At 34.8% G+C, this 19,189-nt stretch overlaps 2 protein-coding genes and 1 non-coding gene across 3 annotated transcripts; 1 reads left to right on the top strand and 2 right to left on the bottom strand.

Moving 5' to 3' along the window:
• Positions 1-6,082: 6,082 nt before the first annotated feature.
• Positions 6,083-6,154, bottom strand: TRNAT-UGU (transfer RNA threonine (anticodon UGU)). The gene has a single exon. It is a non-coding gene; the product is annotated as a tRNA-Thr (tRNA).
• Positions 6,155-12,785: 6,631 nt separating this feature from the next.
• LOC132624771 (uncharacterized) lies at positions 12,786-17,263 on the bottom strand. The gene is made up of 3 exons (XM_060339498.1): positions 16,830-17,263; positions 16,458-16,707; positions 12,786-13,189 (listed from the first exon to the last, which is right to left on the bottom strand). The coding sequence occupies exons 1-3, from the start codon at positions 17,261-17,263 to the stop codon at positions 12,869-12,871; spliced, it is 1,005 nt and encodes a 334-aa protein (XP_060195481.1). The 3' UTR covers positions 12,786-12,868.
• LOC132623482 (uncharacterized) lies at positions 13,909-14,498 on the top strand. The gene is made up of 2 exons (XM_060338239.1): positions 13,909-14,133; positions 14,262-14,498. Exons 1-2 carry the CDS (start codon positions 13,999-14,001, stop codon positions 14,388-14,390), a joined length of 264 nt encoding a protein of 87 aa, XP_060194222.1. The 5' UTR covers positions 13,909-13,998; the 3' UTR covers positions 14,391-14,498.
• Positions 17,264-19,189: the final 1,926 nt, after the last annotated feature.

The raw sequence follows: 19,189 nt of genomic DNA, 5'->3' as shown, positions 1-19,189 counted from the left end.
CTTCATGATGAATGGATATGTGAATCTTGAAACTTTTTACGTTTCAATAAGCTTGGTGTGATTAAAAGAGAAGACAAAGTTATTTTATATTATCTGTTAGTTATTAACAATCAAAAAGAATATATGTTGGTTATTCCAAAAAGGCTTATAATTGTCCTGATTCAATTAGTGCTTTTTTCTTCTTGGAAGGATAATGCAAAACATTATTTTTCCTTTTAGATGACTTTTCGCTTTTAATAGCTTATGTATATACCAATGAGCCATTTCATATGTGATTTCTATGGCATTAATTCGTATAGTAGATATTGTCGACTAAAAGGTACAAAAGAAAAGAGGCATAAGAAGAATGATTAACCCAAAATAGAATTAGACTGACTCAAAATTCTATCAGCACTGTGAGATGAGTGCTGTTGGAAGGAGTAGGTGGTTTTGTGGTTTCAGGGATATTTGTGGCTAGCATCCCGCAGTGAGTTAAGGCTTGATTTTTCGAACTGAGTATTTCCATGTTCAACTTAAAGTTTATCTGGAAGATAAGGTTGTGATGCTCATTAATATTTACTTCTACGCTTGATTTTTCTTTTTCTCATGCGAAATATATTATGTTGAGAATATATGCATAATTAGAAACCTGAAGCTTTGGTGGAATGGAGAAATGCCCAACTTTGATGGGATGGAAAAGGAATAAGCGGAGTGGAATTTCTAGCTTTCTGGAATGAGGCTTGGACTGCTCAGTTGTCAATTAAATTCCATGCTCTTTGTTGGTAAAAAGGCACATACCATTCAAGATCAACTGTATGCCATGAGAGGGAAATGATGTTTGTCCTACTATTACTGCTCTTGCTGCTTTTGGGCTATATTTCACACTGCCAATATGATAAAAGCTCCAAAACCTACAGTCGAGGTGAAAGCAAAGCAGTTACAAAAACGAGATACAGGGACCGAGTGGAAGAGTTAAAATCTATAGGCCTGTCCGACAACATCTATGTAGTTGAAGTGCAGGTACCACCAAGCTTAATTTTAGTTTTTCTTCAATATAGCTTTAAGTAGCTATGTGACTAGGAGGTCACGCATTCGAGCCGTGGAAATAGCCTCTTGCAGAAATGCAGGGTAAGACTTCGTACAATAGACCCTTGTGATCTGGCCCTTTTCCGGACCTTGCGCATAGCGCGAGCTTATCGCACCGGGCTGCCCTCCTTTTCTTCTTTAATAGCTTTAAGTAGCCGACATTTACTGTGTTTTAGAATATTATTATCACTTAATTTTATGTTTCATTCTGCCAAACGAGTGAGCTCTACGTAAACAACGATCCATGTACATTCTTATGATAACGCTTTATATGACATCTAATTGCAATAGGAATATATATGATCTGGGAGGAAAATTATTTAGAATCTCCAGATCATTATTAGTAGATGAATAAGGATGAGTAAGATGGAATAAGATTCATCAAACATTTCAACTAGAAATATAACTGTCAAAAAGAAGGTAAATGCCAATCAACTTTACAATGATGGAACCATCTACTCACATAAATGTGTCCTATAAAATATGGTGTAGACTAAAGAGAGGATCACGACTAAAAGAATCTGATCTCATAATTGGTATATGCTTATTAATTTATCCATGAAAAGCCCTGTGAAATTGAAATGAGGAATACTCTTTTTTTGTAAATTGTGGTACACTGTAGCAAAATGGCTTTCTCCATCAAGGAGTTATATACATGAAGGTGTTCTCAGGAGCCTTTAGAAACTAATTGGTCCTGTATGATACCATTGACAGACAGAATTTAAGTAAAGAGGATTCTAAACACTCAAACCATTTAAATATGACTTGTGTGGACTGAGTCAACAGTGGTAAATAAGCCTGCAATATTGAAAGTTCATGAAAGCAAAAGAAAGACATAATTACTCTGAGCTGGAAATGATTTACTTTTGGAACGATTTTGCTCGACATTAATTGGCAGTTGAAGTTTATTGATGGAAGTCGGATGTGCCGAAGACATTAGCATGGAGGATAACGCAATATGCACTGGACAATTCCAAGAGCACAGAGCATTACACGCTTTCTAGAGTGTTCACAGTGGTGGATAGTATGATCATATTACTGTCAATTGTAGCCAATATATTTGGCCTTTATAGTGCTGTGTTTTTTTATGTCAGATAACTTACTGCGAGAAATTAGAATTTAACAATTCTTAGTAGTTGTAAACAATGATCTTCATAGGTTAGATATTAGTTGAGAAACAAGCAAGAAATATGTATGTAATTTGATTCTTTATGTTTGGTCCTGTTTGATCATTCATTCATTATGAAGCTATATTGTTTTCCCTTTCTGTTCTTTTATCTTCAGTCGCTTCTGCTTTCTTGATTTGGCCAGTGTTTGGCCTTTGTAATGCCCTGCTTTTATTGTCTTTTCTGAAATCCATGAAGAAATTGACATGTACCAATTGTTGATAGTTGTGAAAAATTAGTTCTTTGGTTATAAAGTTTCTATGGTTACTGAAGGTTGCTTATGAAGATTTTGGAATGTCTACAGAAGTATAGACAATTGACATTAACAGCAACATAAATATGATGTCTACACAGTGTAATCAACATAACTGTGGAATTACGCTAGATATGTTGTTGTAGTAGTAGTATCAACATAAGTATATCTAACAGTGTTGTATCAACTGTATTGCACCACCCTGGCGTCTCTCTGTCATTTCTTGCTCAAAGATAATCTCCAAATTGAAAATGGCTAACTCCCTTGTATTGTTTGAGCTACACTGTAATCTAATACTATAATTGTTAACAAATTCTTTACTAAGATACTTTAACTAAACTAGAAAACCACGTTGTTGGGCACGTGCATCGCACGGGCTTGCCTTGCTAGTCTCAAATATCGAACACTCCAAGTGCAAAGGTAAAAGATTTGGAACCAAAGCCAACATCTTGTTTGCAATGATCACGTTAAGTTAACTGAAGCACAGATCTTCAATTTAGGGATGACCATGCAAGCATACAGGAAATCAAAGACGACAGAAAAGCTTCAACACGGCATTTCAGGAATCTATCCAATCCGAGAATCTAATAAATTCAGAAATCTAAGCAAGGAGGTACTTGATTTGTTCGAACTATGTTTTGTTAGATATTACTCCATACGAATAATTTTTCAATTGGCTAGAACAGATTTCTCCATTACTTCATACTACAGTGATGTTGATGTCATCAACCAAACTTCCAATTTTGACTCACAAGAGAATCACTCTGGGCAGGAGAGGAGGGTAAGAAAGAGAGGCTCCATTAAGTATCACAACCAGAATGAGTGATGTGCTAGATCGCACGAAGAAAATCAGCAATGACAAAAGGCTCGTATAATTTGATACTGTCGCATTAAGGGAAAAAACATAAGCGAGAAGGGTTGCATAAAAGTCTATTCATCTAGGGCTGTGGAATAGTCAAGGTGCACGCAAGCTGGCCCAGACACCACCTTTATAAAAAAAAAAAAAAAAAACTATGCGTCTTGGACATTATGTAATTGAGTTAGTTGAAAATTACGAAACATATAGTTGCGCTACACATGGCATAAAATGTTACTAGCACCTGGAAATGTTAGATGGGTAGATCATAAAGGTGGAATCTCGAGTAATGTTGTATCCTACGTGACAAAGTCAGCCAAGGCCTATGGCCGAGAACAAGCATTACAAGACCTTCAAGGAGGTTGAGGTCGTGGAGGAAACTTTTCACTTTTACAGTAAAAGTTTTTACAAAGAAGGACAATATCTTCCCCAGCCTAGACTGAACATAACAATAATTTATGTCAGGAAGATGGGGCTCTAAGCATGCTGAACCAAGTGTCCCAGACACCTCCGGGACACAGGTTATAAGCATCTCAAGCCCCAATGTGGTCAATAATCTCAATGCCCTCGGTTCTGAACCAGCTCCATGAAATGCATTTTATAAGTTGACATATGAGCCAAGCAAACCAGGGATGGGTCAAAAGAAACTAATCAACTTAAGGAAAAGAGAAGCCCTCTCACAAGTCCATAATATGGGTGACAGCTCAATCTGCCTACCTCCTTTGTGCACAATGCTTACAACAGGACTAGCTCAAGCAACCTAGGTCCAGATTAAGGTGAATAAGCTCCCTACAAAGTTGGACCTTAAACCATGAGAGAATCTCAGGAAACTTGTGTGACGAAAATTATAGCTATGCAAGGGAAAGCAGCTCTTCTCTCAAAGGAAGATTTCCTAGGATACAAGGGAGTCATAGGTTGAGGGTACAAGGATCTTATCAAGCAAACAGAGGACACAAATAAAGCATCAAGATCAAATCAGATAGTATCAAGAGTTCAAATGCCTTAATCTAAGCCACTCTTCTTCCTTCTTTCTTTTTTTCCTTCTGTTTTAGCTATACCTTTGCCCACCACCCAGGCACAGTTGGTCCCCACCTTTCAAGATTTCAATCCAGTTTAACATAGCAAAACCCAAGTGGCCACCTATATCTTTTGATCAAAAAACCCCTTTCACATAAATGGCACAGGAAATAAGTTCAAATGTAGAGACAGATAGATACCACATACTCGCAAATGAAAAGAAAACTAAACACATTTTCAAGTTATTTATAAAGTTAGAATGACGTCACCTCCAGCCTCCAGGTATCGTTTTCAAGGATCAAAACTGAGAGTTAGACCACAGATGGTGCCCAACGGTAGAGCACTTGCAATGAAAACAAAATTTTATTCCATTTTCTATCCTCCAATAGTGTCTGGGGTAGTTTGTGCACACATCAACTATACTACCGAGTACATATATCCTCCCCACCATACGGGTACCGGTAAGTTGGTAACTCTATCCACCAAGACAGCAAGATTTTATTCTAACTTCATTGACCTTAGATCACACTCTTTGGTATGCAAATTATTCTTTACTGGGCTACAGAAAAGTATATAGACTACACAGACATGTTCTGGGAGATTCAATTTGTGAATATTATTGGAAGTTGCGAGATGGAGAGGTGCACACACATAACAAGGCAAAATCTTGACACATTAGCACAATGAAGAAGAATGGAACAGTGAGGCATATAAAAGAACAGAAATTATAAAGCTGTAATCAGCCAAACGCAATTTAATTCCTTCAAAGTGAATGATATGAAGCTCTTCAACTCACCAACGAAAGGGGTGAGATGTGGAGATAACAGCGAAGGTGTCAAAGCAAAATACAAGCACCGCAAAATAAATTATTAAGAAAATCAAATGTAGCTTCTTTTTTACCCGATTACGGTCAACAGTTCATCAGAGTTGAAACCATGTAAATAATAACAACAACAACAACTAGCTAACGATCCGGAACAACAGGACTCTCAATAGTTCTTCAATATTGCACTAAAAGCTTTCAATAGTATGGCTAGCCTGACCAATAAAAGGTTCATTATTCCTAAAACAAGATTTAGGAGTCTAAGTTGAGCAATATTTTCAACCCAAAATGGGAAAAGGCATATCTTTCTGTCAGAAACAATTAACACTATGCCTGAAAGTGATTTCAAGATTGCTAAACATAGCAAAAATTCAACCTTTTAAGTAAAAAAAGTCCTCACCCCTATGCCTTTGTTTTCCTTCTCAAACGCTTGCTTAACTTCTTCAACTTGTGTTTATTCATCTTCTTCTTCCTCTTTTTCTTCACACTATCCGCCCATATCTTCAGTCCTTCATCATTATTATCAGATTTAATCATCCCAATTTGAGAAATGGGGTTTAGGAAAAACCCAAAAGAGAAACTTGGGTAAGCAAAATTCAGATTTAAATCCTCTTTTTGGGGTTGGGGTAAAAAGGGTATTTGAGAAAGATGTGCCAAGATTGGTGGTTGTGGTGGTGTAGCACTGAGGATTGAAGTTAGTGGTTCGGATTTATTAAGGTTAGTGATGATTCTTGATGTGGCAGATTGAAGTTGGTTGTTTCTCAGAGATTTTCGAAGAATTGAAGCCATTTGGTAGAGCAAAGAAGCACCAAAAAGAGAAAAATTATTTAACAGAGAATTGCATCAGCTAGGGTTTTGCCAAGAGGGAAGAGGATTACGCTTCATAAAAAAAAAAGGTTTGGTGCCCCCATGCAGGATCGAACTACAGACCTTCAGTTTACAAGACTGACGCTCTACCACTGAGCTATAGGGGCTCTGCGCCTTGCATCGAAATTGCCGATTATTTAATTATTAATAGGATAAGTCACTAAGTTTTGTAGAAGGTGAATTTTTTTTAATTTTTATAAAGGACGCGATCATACTGACACTAACTACCGGATCCCATCAGATCTCCGAAGTTGAACGTGCTTGGGCCATAAAAGTCCTCGTATTGCATCCCTCCATTTTTTTTCCGAACCCCACTTGTGGAATTACACTGGTATGTTGTTGTTGTTCCTTTTAAAAAAAAAAAATGATAATAATAATAATTATAGTATCATTTGGTGTGTACCTATAAATTGAAACAGCAATTAGGCACTTAGTTATTAAAATCCTCTAGGTCTATTTTTACTCTTAATCACATAAATTTAATCATAAATGATGACGAATACGGATTGTGGGTATTGGAGGTTTGGACTTCCCTTTATTAATCACTACTCCCTCTGTCACACCCCATTTTAACCGGGTTAAATTAGAGTGTAACATATTAGAGATTCCTATATTGCTTTATTTTAAGGAGTCGCCACCTAATTGATTTTAAGGTGAATTAGGGCACTTAATTATTAACTAAGGTAAAACTAACTAAACCTCCGTTAATAGTCTGTTTAACCAATGTGATTCTAGGTAAGGGTTCTTTATTATCCTAAAGGGAAAGGGTTAGGCATCCTTTAGAATCCGTTAACTACGATTATCCGGCCAAACTTAGGTTAATTAATTAAGGCTAAATACGGTGCTTGAATTTTAGAAAATGACTTAAAAATATTGCTAAAGTTTTAAAAGGAAATAATGTTAGTTAAAATAAGATTTACAGAAAATGCAATAATTTGTATAAACGAAAACTTCAAATGCCATTTTTGAAATAAGATTTATGAAGGTTGATAAGACTTTAAATAAAAGTATAATAGTGCTATTTAAAATAATACTTGTAGCAAATACAATAATTTGCCTATAAATAATAATTTTTTAAGAGATTTAGTAAATGTGAGCTTTAGATAGAAATTATATTATATGAATTTTGCAATCTAGAAAAGCCTAGACTTATTTTAATATGATGCAACGGGCATGAGTTTTCCTTTTTATTGGCTCTATTTAACTATATTTGGCTAAATACATGTATAATCCAATCAATTTAAAATATTTCATAAAATGTACTTGGATTAATGTTTACATACTAGCGACGTTTCGAGATTTTTTTAGATAGTAAAATAAAGCACAATTCCTTTCGCTCAAAATATGCTGTTTTGAAAATCGATTATTCCAATGAAAGATGAATGTTGTAAATACTATAAATAATTTTAACGTAACATAAAAACAAGAGTGAAACCTATGGAATTAATTACGATTTTTAGATTAACTACCGTTACTAAAGCCAACCCCACTGATTCATTAGGAATCATCTAAACTAAAAATGAAAGTGTTAGTCATGCATAATGGAAATCAAATACATAACAAAACAAAAAAAATAGAATGAATGCATGCCAAATAAATGGATCTGGTTCGTTAGGACCACTGCTGTAGTCCTTTTCTGCCTCTGGGCTTTGGCCCAGAAACTTCTTCATACTGCCCCAAATGGACTGCAGTTTTGTTTTGCTATATGGGCCTCGACCCAGAATTTTATTTGCTGCGGATGGATTGAATGAGGAATGACTCGAGAAGATTATTTCGTTGGGCTTTAGCCCAACACCAAATGCGGAGGGAGACGAGTCCCTTGGACTCGTGTGCGATAGTCATGCCCAAAGACAAAAGAAAAGGATTAGTGTATAATCAATAAATAAAGCCATATATAATGCAAGATTCAAAACAAGCAAATCAGCAACTTGTATACATACTATGTATATCTAGGTATATTTCATGTATACACATTCATACACAGTACACTTGCAATGCACGGACACATGAAATGCTAGAAGCGGACACAGAATCACCAAACATTCATGCAATTTCTTGCTTTTAGGCCGGAGAAAAGATGTACTTCGATTCATGCTTTGAAATATGTATTTCGATTCATTATAGCACCAACAAAATGATCAAGAAGGACATAAATCACAAGAACATTCACACATCAGATGCTGGGAATAACAATTAGTCATTAGAAACATTTGGACAGAAATAGGAGGGGAAACATATGATTCAAACAGGACATTAATTATCTTAATAACATAGTTAAAGCAGCAGATAATTTTTTTGGGTGAATATGTTGATGGTTTTTTTTTTTTTTTGAACAAACAAATAAAAACAAAACTTAAACCGAGTGCAGCGGCCTAGCCTCATATATCCCTCTTCGAAGTAGTCCAAATCACGCAGAACAAGATAGATAATCAAACAGACAGGATAATAGATTACTGATACAAATTTTCAATCTTAGAAGTGTAGTAAGTTGAGGGCAGTAGCTGCACATTATTGTCAACAATAGACAGTAGCCTCTAAATCACATATGCAGCCCTTATGATCACCCAATGCCATCCCAAACTTCAATCCAAATCACAAAGAAATCAGACAAATGGACAGATATTGACTAATCATTTGAGTTTGAGGCAGTTTTATACTTAACTACAGATTGACATGAGAGAATAGATATGGAATGCTTTGTTAAGAGACTAAGGCGTATTATCCTAATGTAAAGCAGCTTAATACAATTTCCACATCAAATTGGGTGCATATAAGCTTGAATAGTCATGCTAGAGTTTTTAAATGCTACCTCAAATTCATTTTTTACATATAAGGACTTCATGCGAGTGATTTGAAACCTTTTCAGCCCCTTATATACTAAATATACCAACTAATATACATCTAAATGGGTATGAAATTGAATGTCTCAAGCCTACCCACCTTTAACATTCCTCAGAAGTCAGTCATACCAAATAGAAACAACAAAAGGGGAATCATGCTGAGGTATTGAAACTAAAGAAAATCATGAATACGGTTGCACACAGAATCAAAACAAGAGGGTAACTACAAAAAAAAGACTGAACCAAACAGGGGACTAACTACCCCAAATTGCGCCTAGTAGACTTAACAACAGAAACCAATCATTCTAACACATACACAGATATTTAGACTATATACGCAACTAATGGTATGGACATAATTATGCAAATTGTAAGCCTTAAACATGCAAGACTAAGCCATTCAAGCATGCCAACATGATCTTTGAAGTTGACACAAGCAGATAGCATATCATCTTCTAGGTTCAACTAATCACAGGGAGACCAAATCTGTAAGGAAATTTACCAAATAAGATAAGACTTAACATAGATAAAATGAGTTGTAGGTGACTTAAGATGAACATGCACAATTTGCATTAGGTGTGACTAAGATTAGGCGTATACACAATTAAACAACCAACAACTAACTGAACTTATCTAATAAATTACAAATTCAGTGCTAAAACAAACATGGTTAATGAGCTGAATCAAGTGAGATAGAGAAAAACTAATGCACAAACGCGATTGACAGATCATCTAATCTGAAACAACACCTGATTAGTCCAACGACATACCTCAACAATGTAAACTTGAAGCACCGGGTGAATCTAAACTTTCCTATAAAGCTAACATACACACGGAATTAAACTAAACAGGACTGATTATGCTTAATTCAACCAGAGTAACTCCGAACGAAACTAAAATACGACTAAGCGAACAAATCAACAAAAACAGTTTAAAGCATTCAAACGATTGCTAAAATAACTTAAAAGGAGGAAATTTACCTTCTTCGGGTGCAGCGAAGTGAGGCGAAGGTTTCGATGTCTATTCGAACACTACAAACTCCGAACTCGCATAGATTCGAACCAATATCCGGGGTAAAGGAAACAAAAAAAAAGTAAGGAATTTAGATTTTTTTGACTCGATATTAAAAAAAATACTGCAACTTCCAACGGAGCTAGTATTTTAGGGATTTTATGGAAAATGGAACACCTATTCTTTTCAAAGGATTTTGGTGACTGGAAAATTTCTCTCTTCGAACGATTTCGGGCTTCAAAACTTAATCCCTCCCCGATTTCTGCGATTTCAAGCCTTAATTTTCAGGGGATTTCTCCGTCTTCCACCTCTCCTCTTTGACCACTGGAAACTCTTTTTTTTTTTAGGGATTTCCCGGCACTGAAAAAGAACTCGTTCTTGGGGAATTTCCTGAATCTAAAAAAAAAATCCCCGGTTCTTGGGGGTTTCACCAATCAAAAAAAATCCTCCTTTAATCAATCCCCCTCCATCCCATTTATAGGGTTTTCATTTGTATATATAAAAAAAAAAAAAAAAAAAAAAGGGAGCGTGGGAGAGAGACGAAAGACAGGCGTGGGGGACAAGAGAGAGTGGAGATGACAGTGAGAGTGGGGAACAGGAGAAGGTGGAGGCGGCAGTGGCATGGGCGTGGGAGAGAAGGAGAGAGAAGGAGAGAGAAGGGAGGGGGAGGCAACGGCTGAAAGAGATGAGGGAAATGAGGGAACCTTAGGGTTTCCCTTATTAAATGAGAATTGGGCTTGGTCCAAGTGATTTAATGGACTGGGTCGGCTAAAATATGGACTGGGTATATAATGTGAGTTGATTTTATGAATTGATCTGAAAATAGTATGAGTTAATTGGGCTACTACATTTAAATAAAAGACCTATTTAAATAACTCGATACTAGAGTGTGTTAAAATATTACTTAATATAAAATATGAAATTATTAATGCTCAGATAATAATATGTCGTCGTAATAGCCGTGCAATAATATTTCGAAAGTCCACAGTAAATAAACACTATTATTTAATTATGCGAAGATAAATGCGGTGCGTGTGCGTAAGCTGGTAAAAATGCCGAAATGATAAAAATTGTGAATTATAATAATAATAATAATAATAATAATAATATTAGTAATAATAGAAATTACAATAGCTGGTGAATGCAATGGAATAATGAAACGCTGATTTTAATAAAGCTAATAATTATAGTAAAAAATATAAATATATATTTTTTAATTTTCCAAAATATTAGAAGCGCAAATAAGTATTTCGGAGGAGAGGCGGGACAAAATTGGGTGTCAACACCCTTCGGATAAAAAAAATGTTTATGTAGTTTTTTTTTCTTTCTTGGATCAAAAAAGTGTCCACTTATAAATCAAGAAAAATTAACTTTATTTTTCTAGATTTGTCCCTATTAAGTGCTATCTCAAATTTCAATACCTATTTAATTAGGGACTGTTTAGTCAAATTACCTATTTTGTCCAGGAGTTAATTTTTTTTAAGGGATGTGCAAATGGCTAAATGGACACCATTTTTTTTTACCCGAAGAGAGTAATAAAGATTAGTTCCTCTTATGTAAAAGGTTAAAAAAGAAGAAGGTAATTTACCCTCATATGGTATTTAGTTAAGGAAATAAGAATATAATTAAGTACTATCACAAGTACTTGATGTAGAGATTTGTTATGTACTCCCTCCTAGGGGTGTAAATGGAACGGTTCGGTTGGTTATTTTTAAAAAAATTACCATCTCAATTTTTCGGTTATTTTATTTTATATAACTAAAATTAGACTTTTTAAAACCGTCTCATTATCTCGATTTTTCTTCGATATCGGTACAGTTCGGTTAATTATCGGTTATTTTAATTTTACAGTGTCACCTAAAAATGCACTATTATTAAAATGTAACGACACAGACCTCCACAAACCTATTTGTAGCACACCATCAAATAAAGCTTCAATTTATTTCTTCTGAAATATTTAATTTAAAAGCTATTAAAAACTACACAAAGTAATTAAACTGAAATGTGTTATATCAAGTAGCAAGACAACAACGATAGCATCATCACGACGTGAATCCCTCACTGATTGACCAGGGAGAAGAGTAACTTGCCAAAGACAACAATGTTGATCAATTGAGCCAAAACAAACATCAGCTTATAAGCCATAGAAACCAGAAGTTGAATTTGATACATATATGTCCAGTGGCCAAAATTCTTTTTTATATTTGAAACATAACTTATAAAATATATTTTATATGTTCAATTTAACATATTTGTACTATATAAAATATATTTCATACATGTAAAGCTATTCGGTTCGGTTCGGGATTTTTTCGATTCTTTTAATAAATTAAAAAGACCACCCTCATTGTTCGGGACGGTTTTAAGCTTACATAAAAAACCACGGTTTTATTGAAAAAACACTATAAAACGGTTCGGTATGGTTAGGTTCGGTCGGTTTTTCATATTTTTTTGACACCCCTACCCCTCCATTCAGTTTTACTTGTCCATTTTGAACTTTTTGTTTAAGAAAATAATAAATGAAGCACATAATTTACCAATTTACCTATATTAATTGATGCATATTTTTATTGGATTTGAAAAAATAATTTAAAGTGAGAATTTAATACTATGAGTAAAACAGGGAAAAAAATGTTATCTTATCTTAATATGTCAAAAATGACAAGTAAAAATAAAAATTTATTTTTGAAATAGCGGATAAGTAAAACTGAACAAAGGGAGTATTCATTAACTTGATCGATGTAGACGTGGGACCGATAAGTTCTTTTTTCTTCTAGTATAAAAACAAATAAGGCGGTTGTTATGACTTGTAATTAATCCCAGCCATGGAATGAAGGTTACATAGTTAGCTCATGATTTGTGGTTACTAATTAAAGATTGTGTCATGTAGCAAATTAAACTGTTACACAATAATATACTCAGGTTTAAATTTTAATACAAGTTGAATTTAATTTATGTAGGGATACAAACTTATTCATACACTGGTTTGAAGTTTCTATAAGCTACAACTGCATAAAAGGGATCAGATGAAGCTGATAACAATCCTATCAACGACATTATCCAACTCACAGGCGATTTTTTTTCTTGATCATCATCAGTTGGTAATTTTCTAATTACCTCTGGCTGTGTAAATCCTTCAATACATTGGAAATATTGTACCACAAGTTGCACCCTGCCATACCCTGTACTGTCCCTCCATGCACTAATTGCTTTCTCATAGAACAGTCTATTACTGAAACTTACAATAAACACTCCTCCTGGTTTTAGGACTCGAAATACTTCCGCGAAAACCTGAAATTTACATATAACAGGCACAATTATGAGTCATTTGGTTTAAGAAGTTGATACGAACTTCTTAATTAATTCAGTGGCTTCTTTTTAGGGCTCTCTTATATAGAAAAGAAGTATTTAGTAATATCTTTAACGAATCTATTATGAATATGATTAAAAATGAAAACTCATCGACCAGAGTTTTAGTAGTTGCATGTGATTTTTTTCTTCCGAAGTATGATATCATTATAAAAGTTTAATTTATTTATTCATTGAGACCGGCTATTGTTTAAATTTCAACATTTCTTGTAAAAAATAAAATAAAATAAAAAATCGCATACGCCGCTGGAAGCCTGGAACCGTTTATTTGTGTAAAAATTCCTTCCCAAAATAAATAGTAGTTTCTCCGATCCATTTTATGTGTCATTCTTATTAAAAATAGATAATCCAAAAGTTATCATTTTAGAAAAGCATGATATAATTAACTATTCGCTTCTATTTTTATTCTTGCTTAATAAAAGTGGAGAGCGATTAATACGGTAGAAAAGGAGTAACATTCATTGAAATCAAAGATGAGGATAATTTAGCTAAATTAGCATTTTAATTAATATTTTCTTAAAAGGCATATGCAAAAATACGACAAGAAAAATGAACAGAATCCGAGTACGAGGCAGTGACAAAGAAGCTACACTTGGCAGGCTTTGGTCTATTGGTGCAACGTGGCAATTTTAGAAGCATGTAGAGCATGCCACCTGTTTGACTGAATGAATATTCAATTGAAAATTGACCCCTAGAAAAGGGAACGAAAGAAATATGAAAGATAATTAACCATGGAGGATATGCAGTCGGCAACCGCACAACCACAAGACACTCCAGCAAAGTCTAGTTTAACGAAAGGATGCCTCTATTTCACCACGTCCTTGCAAGAATGCTTTCGTTACATTAAGGCATTCTTTGTTGGTCAGGTAATTTAATTAGTTCGTTTCATAAATTAACTTTTTGTGCTTATAGTAAAAAGGTTGTGATGGTAACGTTAAGTTGTAAGCGATTAATGTAGCTTTACCTAAATAGTAGTCTATTAATGTTTGGACAGGGGAAGAAAATGACAGCAAGAAGTGAAGAGGAAGTGATACAAGCTGATATGGTGAAAGCAAAAATGGAAGTCGAGGCTACTGATGCTGCTGAGAAAACCAAGAAGCGACTTGATGATAAATCCAGCTGATTTTTCTGATATGTTTCTTTTTCATTTTCAATAGTATTTGATTAGGTAATCCACCCGTCCCATCCCACTCTATGTTATTTGGAGAGTCAAAGAAATTTTTTTAATCCGGTTTTGCATATATTTTTTTGGCAGAAGTCATAATAGCTGCCTAAACTTTATCATATTTTTCTCTGGGTTATCTAAATCGAGGGTTGTATCTATTGGGTACCTAAACCAATTCACATTGATTCCATTGGGTACCTTTTGCCTATGTGGCGTAATAATTGAGTCCACTTTTTGTTGGGCGCTTGAACATCTCTTTTTTTCTTAATTTTTTTTAATTAAAATTTTATTTTTTTTAAATAAAATTTAATAGATAAATAAATAAATAAAAAACTAACACACCTGCCCCGCTCGTCTTCCCCTGACCCCACCCCTTCCCTTTCGCCCACTCTACTATACGTTCTCCTCTTTTTTTTTTCTTCTCTCCTTCTTCTTATCCACCGTACGTTTTCCTCTTCTTTCTTTTTTTTCTTTTTTTCTTTTTCTCTTCTTCATCATCATCATAACACTTTATTTCTTTTAATTATTTATATAAAATTAATTTGTAAATTGAATGTTATTGCTTACCATCATTTTCTTTGTCCTTTTTAGATCTGAAAAGCAACATTACCATCTTATTTATCGAAAAAAATGGAATTCACCATTACTATGACTTTTTTTTTATCTCACCTTTCATTGGTTAACTTATATTTAGCAAGAACATTAAAGGTTGGTGGGTCTTGTAAAGACATTGATAGACCTAAATAAGAGAAAAGGAGAATAAATTATTGGTAGGGTGAGGGGGCGACGATTGGGGGTGGTGGTGCGGCGGCCAGTGGTGGGGAGCGACGGCCGATTTCTTTTGCAGTGGGGGGAGGGGTGGGGCGAAAGAGATGAAATTTTGTATGGGGCGTTATATAATTTATTTTTTTAATTATTATGATGGATCCCACCGTCACGTGTCACGTTTTTATTTAACAAAGTTGTCACGTCATGGAGAGTGTAATACACTCTCTTAATTTTGCTGATTATTGTGAAAAAGGTACCCAATGGGATCGAATTTGGACTGATTTAGGTACCCAATAGGTACAACCCTCGGTTTAGGTACCCTAGAGAAAAATGTGGCAAAGTTTAGGGGCTATATATGACTTTTACCTTTTAATACTAAGTGTCTCACTTTAAACACAAAATTTAAGAAATAAAAAGAGACTTTTGAATCTTATGACCTTAAGTAAAGATGGTGTAATGTATTGAAATATCTTTGAATCTTGTAGTTATAAACTTGTCATGTAGTTAGATAGAATGTTTGAATTGTCAACTTACTAAATATAGAAAAAATATTCTTTTTGGGACAGATAAAAAATAAAGCAAGACACTTAAATTGGACGGACGGAGGGAGTATTAGTTATTATACTTAAACTTTTTTTTTTTGCATTTCCTAACTATATAAATGTTATTTTAAAAAATTGAAATTTCTATATTCGAATTAAACTAGATAGTTTGACCCTTCTAACTTCTAAGACTAATTAAGGAGCTCACATACATATGTGTGAAATTAATAGATCAAAACTAGAGTAATTAATACCCACGGATGATCAACTAAATAAGTATAAAGAGATTTTTTTTGTCATTTATGTATATTGCTATTTCACATTGAATTCGAAATAAAATAAAACGCAAATATGCAAGATAATTGTTTAGGGATTATTAATGCAACGATCAAAATAGAAACTAATCGTTGTTGTTAATGCAAAGTTTAGTAGTACTAAGTAATACATCTAACAATCAATCCCTTAGTGGCCAACTTATGCTTCACCAAAGATTTTTACAATATATTTATAACCCCCTTCCTTCATCGCTATATGTTTGTATCTTGTGTGGCTTATAATCAACCACACGTTTTGCAACGTCTATGTGGTTGTGGTATCACTTGATTAGTTGATTCTATCCCTCTGTTCCAAAAATGGCAAAAACTTTTTGACAGTTTTGGATCATTATATCAATTTTATCATCAAATCAGGGATTATATAAGGTTAAGTTACTGACCTTCTCAGGCTGCTGAAGATACTGCACACTGACCGTACATAAAACAGCATCGAAGCTGCAATTTTCAAACTCAAGTTTCTGTTCTTTATTCAAATCCTTCACAAAGAAATAATCCAACCTTGGATTCTTTGCTAGCTCCTGGGCATTAAGTCCATGACCTACCATCCTTTTGTACTTAACTTCTTGTGGTAAATGACTCACCCATGAACTCATAAGATCAAGAATCTCAAATTCAGGCCTCAAACATTTCCTATTAACAACGGAGTTAAATAGGCGGGGTTAAAATTGACTGAATTAATGAATCGGCCAATCAAACTTGAAAGAGTTTGATAGGTTACATTTTTATGCGCTAAATTTGACACGAGTACCTACCTGTAAAGATTTGTTAAGTTGGAAATGAAGCGGTCATCGACGTGTGTGACAAATCTTGGGTAGGCATAAAATTCCCTGTCTGGTAAAATGTTAAGTTTGGTTCTTCCTTCTTGACTAAGAACCATGCGTTTGATTTTTCCTGCTGATGATTCTGTTGAATTGTCATCTCCATTATAGGCTTTTGGAATTATTATCGAGGGCTGTGTTTTAATCTTGGATGGAAGAGGAAAGAATTGTAAGTTTGAGGAATTGGTGGATTGCCATGTTTTGGGATGGGAATTTGGAGCTATTGTGAGCAACATGACTTGTTGGCTTCGATGAACATTGAGATCAATTGAACATTTTTTTTCTTTGGGCTTTTGATGTTCCTCAGTTGTCTTGTATCGGAAGTACTTGTTGGCCCATAGGGAGTTGGACTGGTGGATCCATGTCATTCTCGACTGGGCAATTCCCAGAATTGTCCTTTTGGGGTGGTCTTTAAATTTTGGCCCTCATATTTGTGATCTTTAAATTTTGTCCTTCGGCTAAAACCCATGGGTTCCGGGTTCAAACCCTCAGTCAAATTTTTTTTAAAAATTCGAAAGACAGAGTTTGAATTTTGTTATGCCCTGTCCGGCAGATTTTTAGTTATGTTTAACTAAAAGTCTACCGGAGGGGGCAGACTTTGCCTTGAGGCATATTTTTTTTAACTTTTCAAGAGTTTGAATTTCGCTATGCCCCCTCCGGCAGATTTTCAGTTATGTTTAACTAAAAGTCTGCCGGAGGGGGCAAGCTTTGCCTTGAGGCATATTTTTTTTTTTTACTTTTCAAGAGTTTAAATTTCGCTATGCCCCCTCCGGCAGACTTTTAGTTATGCTTAACTAAAAGTCTGCTAGAGAGGGCAGACTTTGCCTTGAGGTATATATATATATATATATATATATATATATATATATATATATATTTACTTTTCAAGGTAAACTTTTAGTTATGCCTTAACTAAAAGTATGCCCATAAGACATAACTAAAAGTATGCTCCATAAGACGAAACTTTTTCTTAAAGCATAACTAAAGGTTTGCCTTATAAGACAAAATATATGCCTTAAGGAAAAGTTCTTGCCTTATGGGTAGGGGTGTCAGTGGGACGGTTCGGTCGGTTATTTAAAAAATTTTTATATCATCCCAATTCTTCGGTTATTTTATTTTGTATAATCAAAATTATACTTTTTGAGACCGTCCCATCATCTCGATTTTTCTTCGGTATCGGTACGGTTCGGTTATTTTAGTTTTAAAGTGTCGCCTAAGAATACACCACCATTGATTGACCATGGAGAAGAATAACTTGCCAAAGATAACAATGTTGAATTGAGCCAAAACAAACATTAGCTTATAGGCCACAAAAACCACATCTTGAATTTGATACATATACATCAAGCAACATAGTAGAGGAGACAAAGATGGATGTAAACTTCTGTTAATGCTAACTATAACAAAAAATGGCTACTTAAATCATCTAAATCTATGACGGTATGACTATTTATATGAGGTATCCTTTTGAAATTAAATCCAATCAACTAAAGGCCCAAAATTTGGTGGCCAAAATTCTTTTTTATATTTGAAACAAAACTTATAAAATATATTTTATATATTCAATTTAACATATTTGTAATATATAAAATATATTTCATACTTAGTGCTGGATTGTTTGACGCGGCAAATCCAAGGTGAGGTGCCATGGTGTATGTTATTCGCGGATGATATAGTCTTGATTGACGAGATAAGCAGCGGAGTGAACGCTAAGCTGGAGGTTTGAAGACAAACTCTGGAATCTAAAGGGTTCAAGTTGAGTAGGACTAAGACAGAGTACATGGAGTGTAAGTTCAGTGACGTGACTAATTAGGCCGGTGTGGAAGTAACGCTTGGTACCCAGGCCGTCCAAAAGAAAGGAAGCTTCAAATATCTTGAGTCTATTATACCAGGAAATGGGGATATTGACGGTGATGTCTCACATCGTATTGGTGCAGGGTGGATGAAATGGAGGCTCGCTTCAGGAGTGCTGTGTGACAAGAAGGTGCCACCAAAACTTAAAGGCAAGTTCTACAAAATGGTTATGAGACCGACTTTGTTGTACGGGGCAGAGTGTTGGGCAGTCAAGAACTCTCACGTCTAAAAGATGAAAGTTGCGGAAATGAGAATATTATGATGGATATGTGGGCACACTAGGCGAGATATGATTAGGAATGAAGATATCCGAGATAAGATGGGAGTGGCATCAGTGGAGGACAAGATGCGGAAAGCGAGACTGAGATGATTTGGGCATGTGAGGAGGAGATACACAGATGCCCCAGTGCGGAGGTGTGAGAGGTTAGCTATGGATGGTT

This window comes from Lycium barbarum, chromosome 12, assembly GCF_019175385.1.
Source record: "Lycium barbarum isolate Lr01 chromosome 12, ASM1917538v2, whole genome shotgun sequence".
Classification (NCBI taxonomy): Eukaryota; Viridiplantae; Streptophyta; class Magnoliopsida; order Solanales; family Solanaceae; genus Lycium; species Lycium barbarum.
This window is presented reverse-complemented; position numbering and strand designations above follow the sequence as displayed.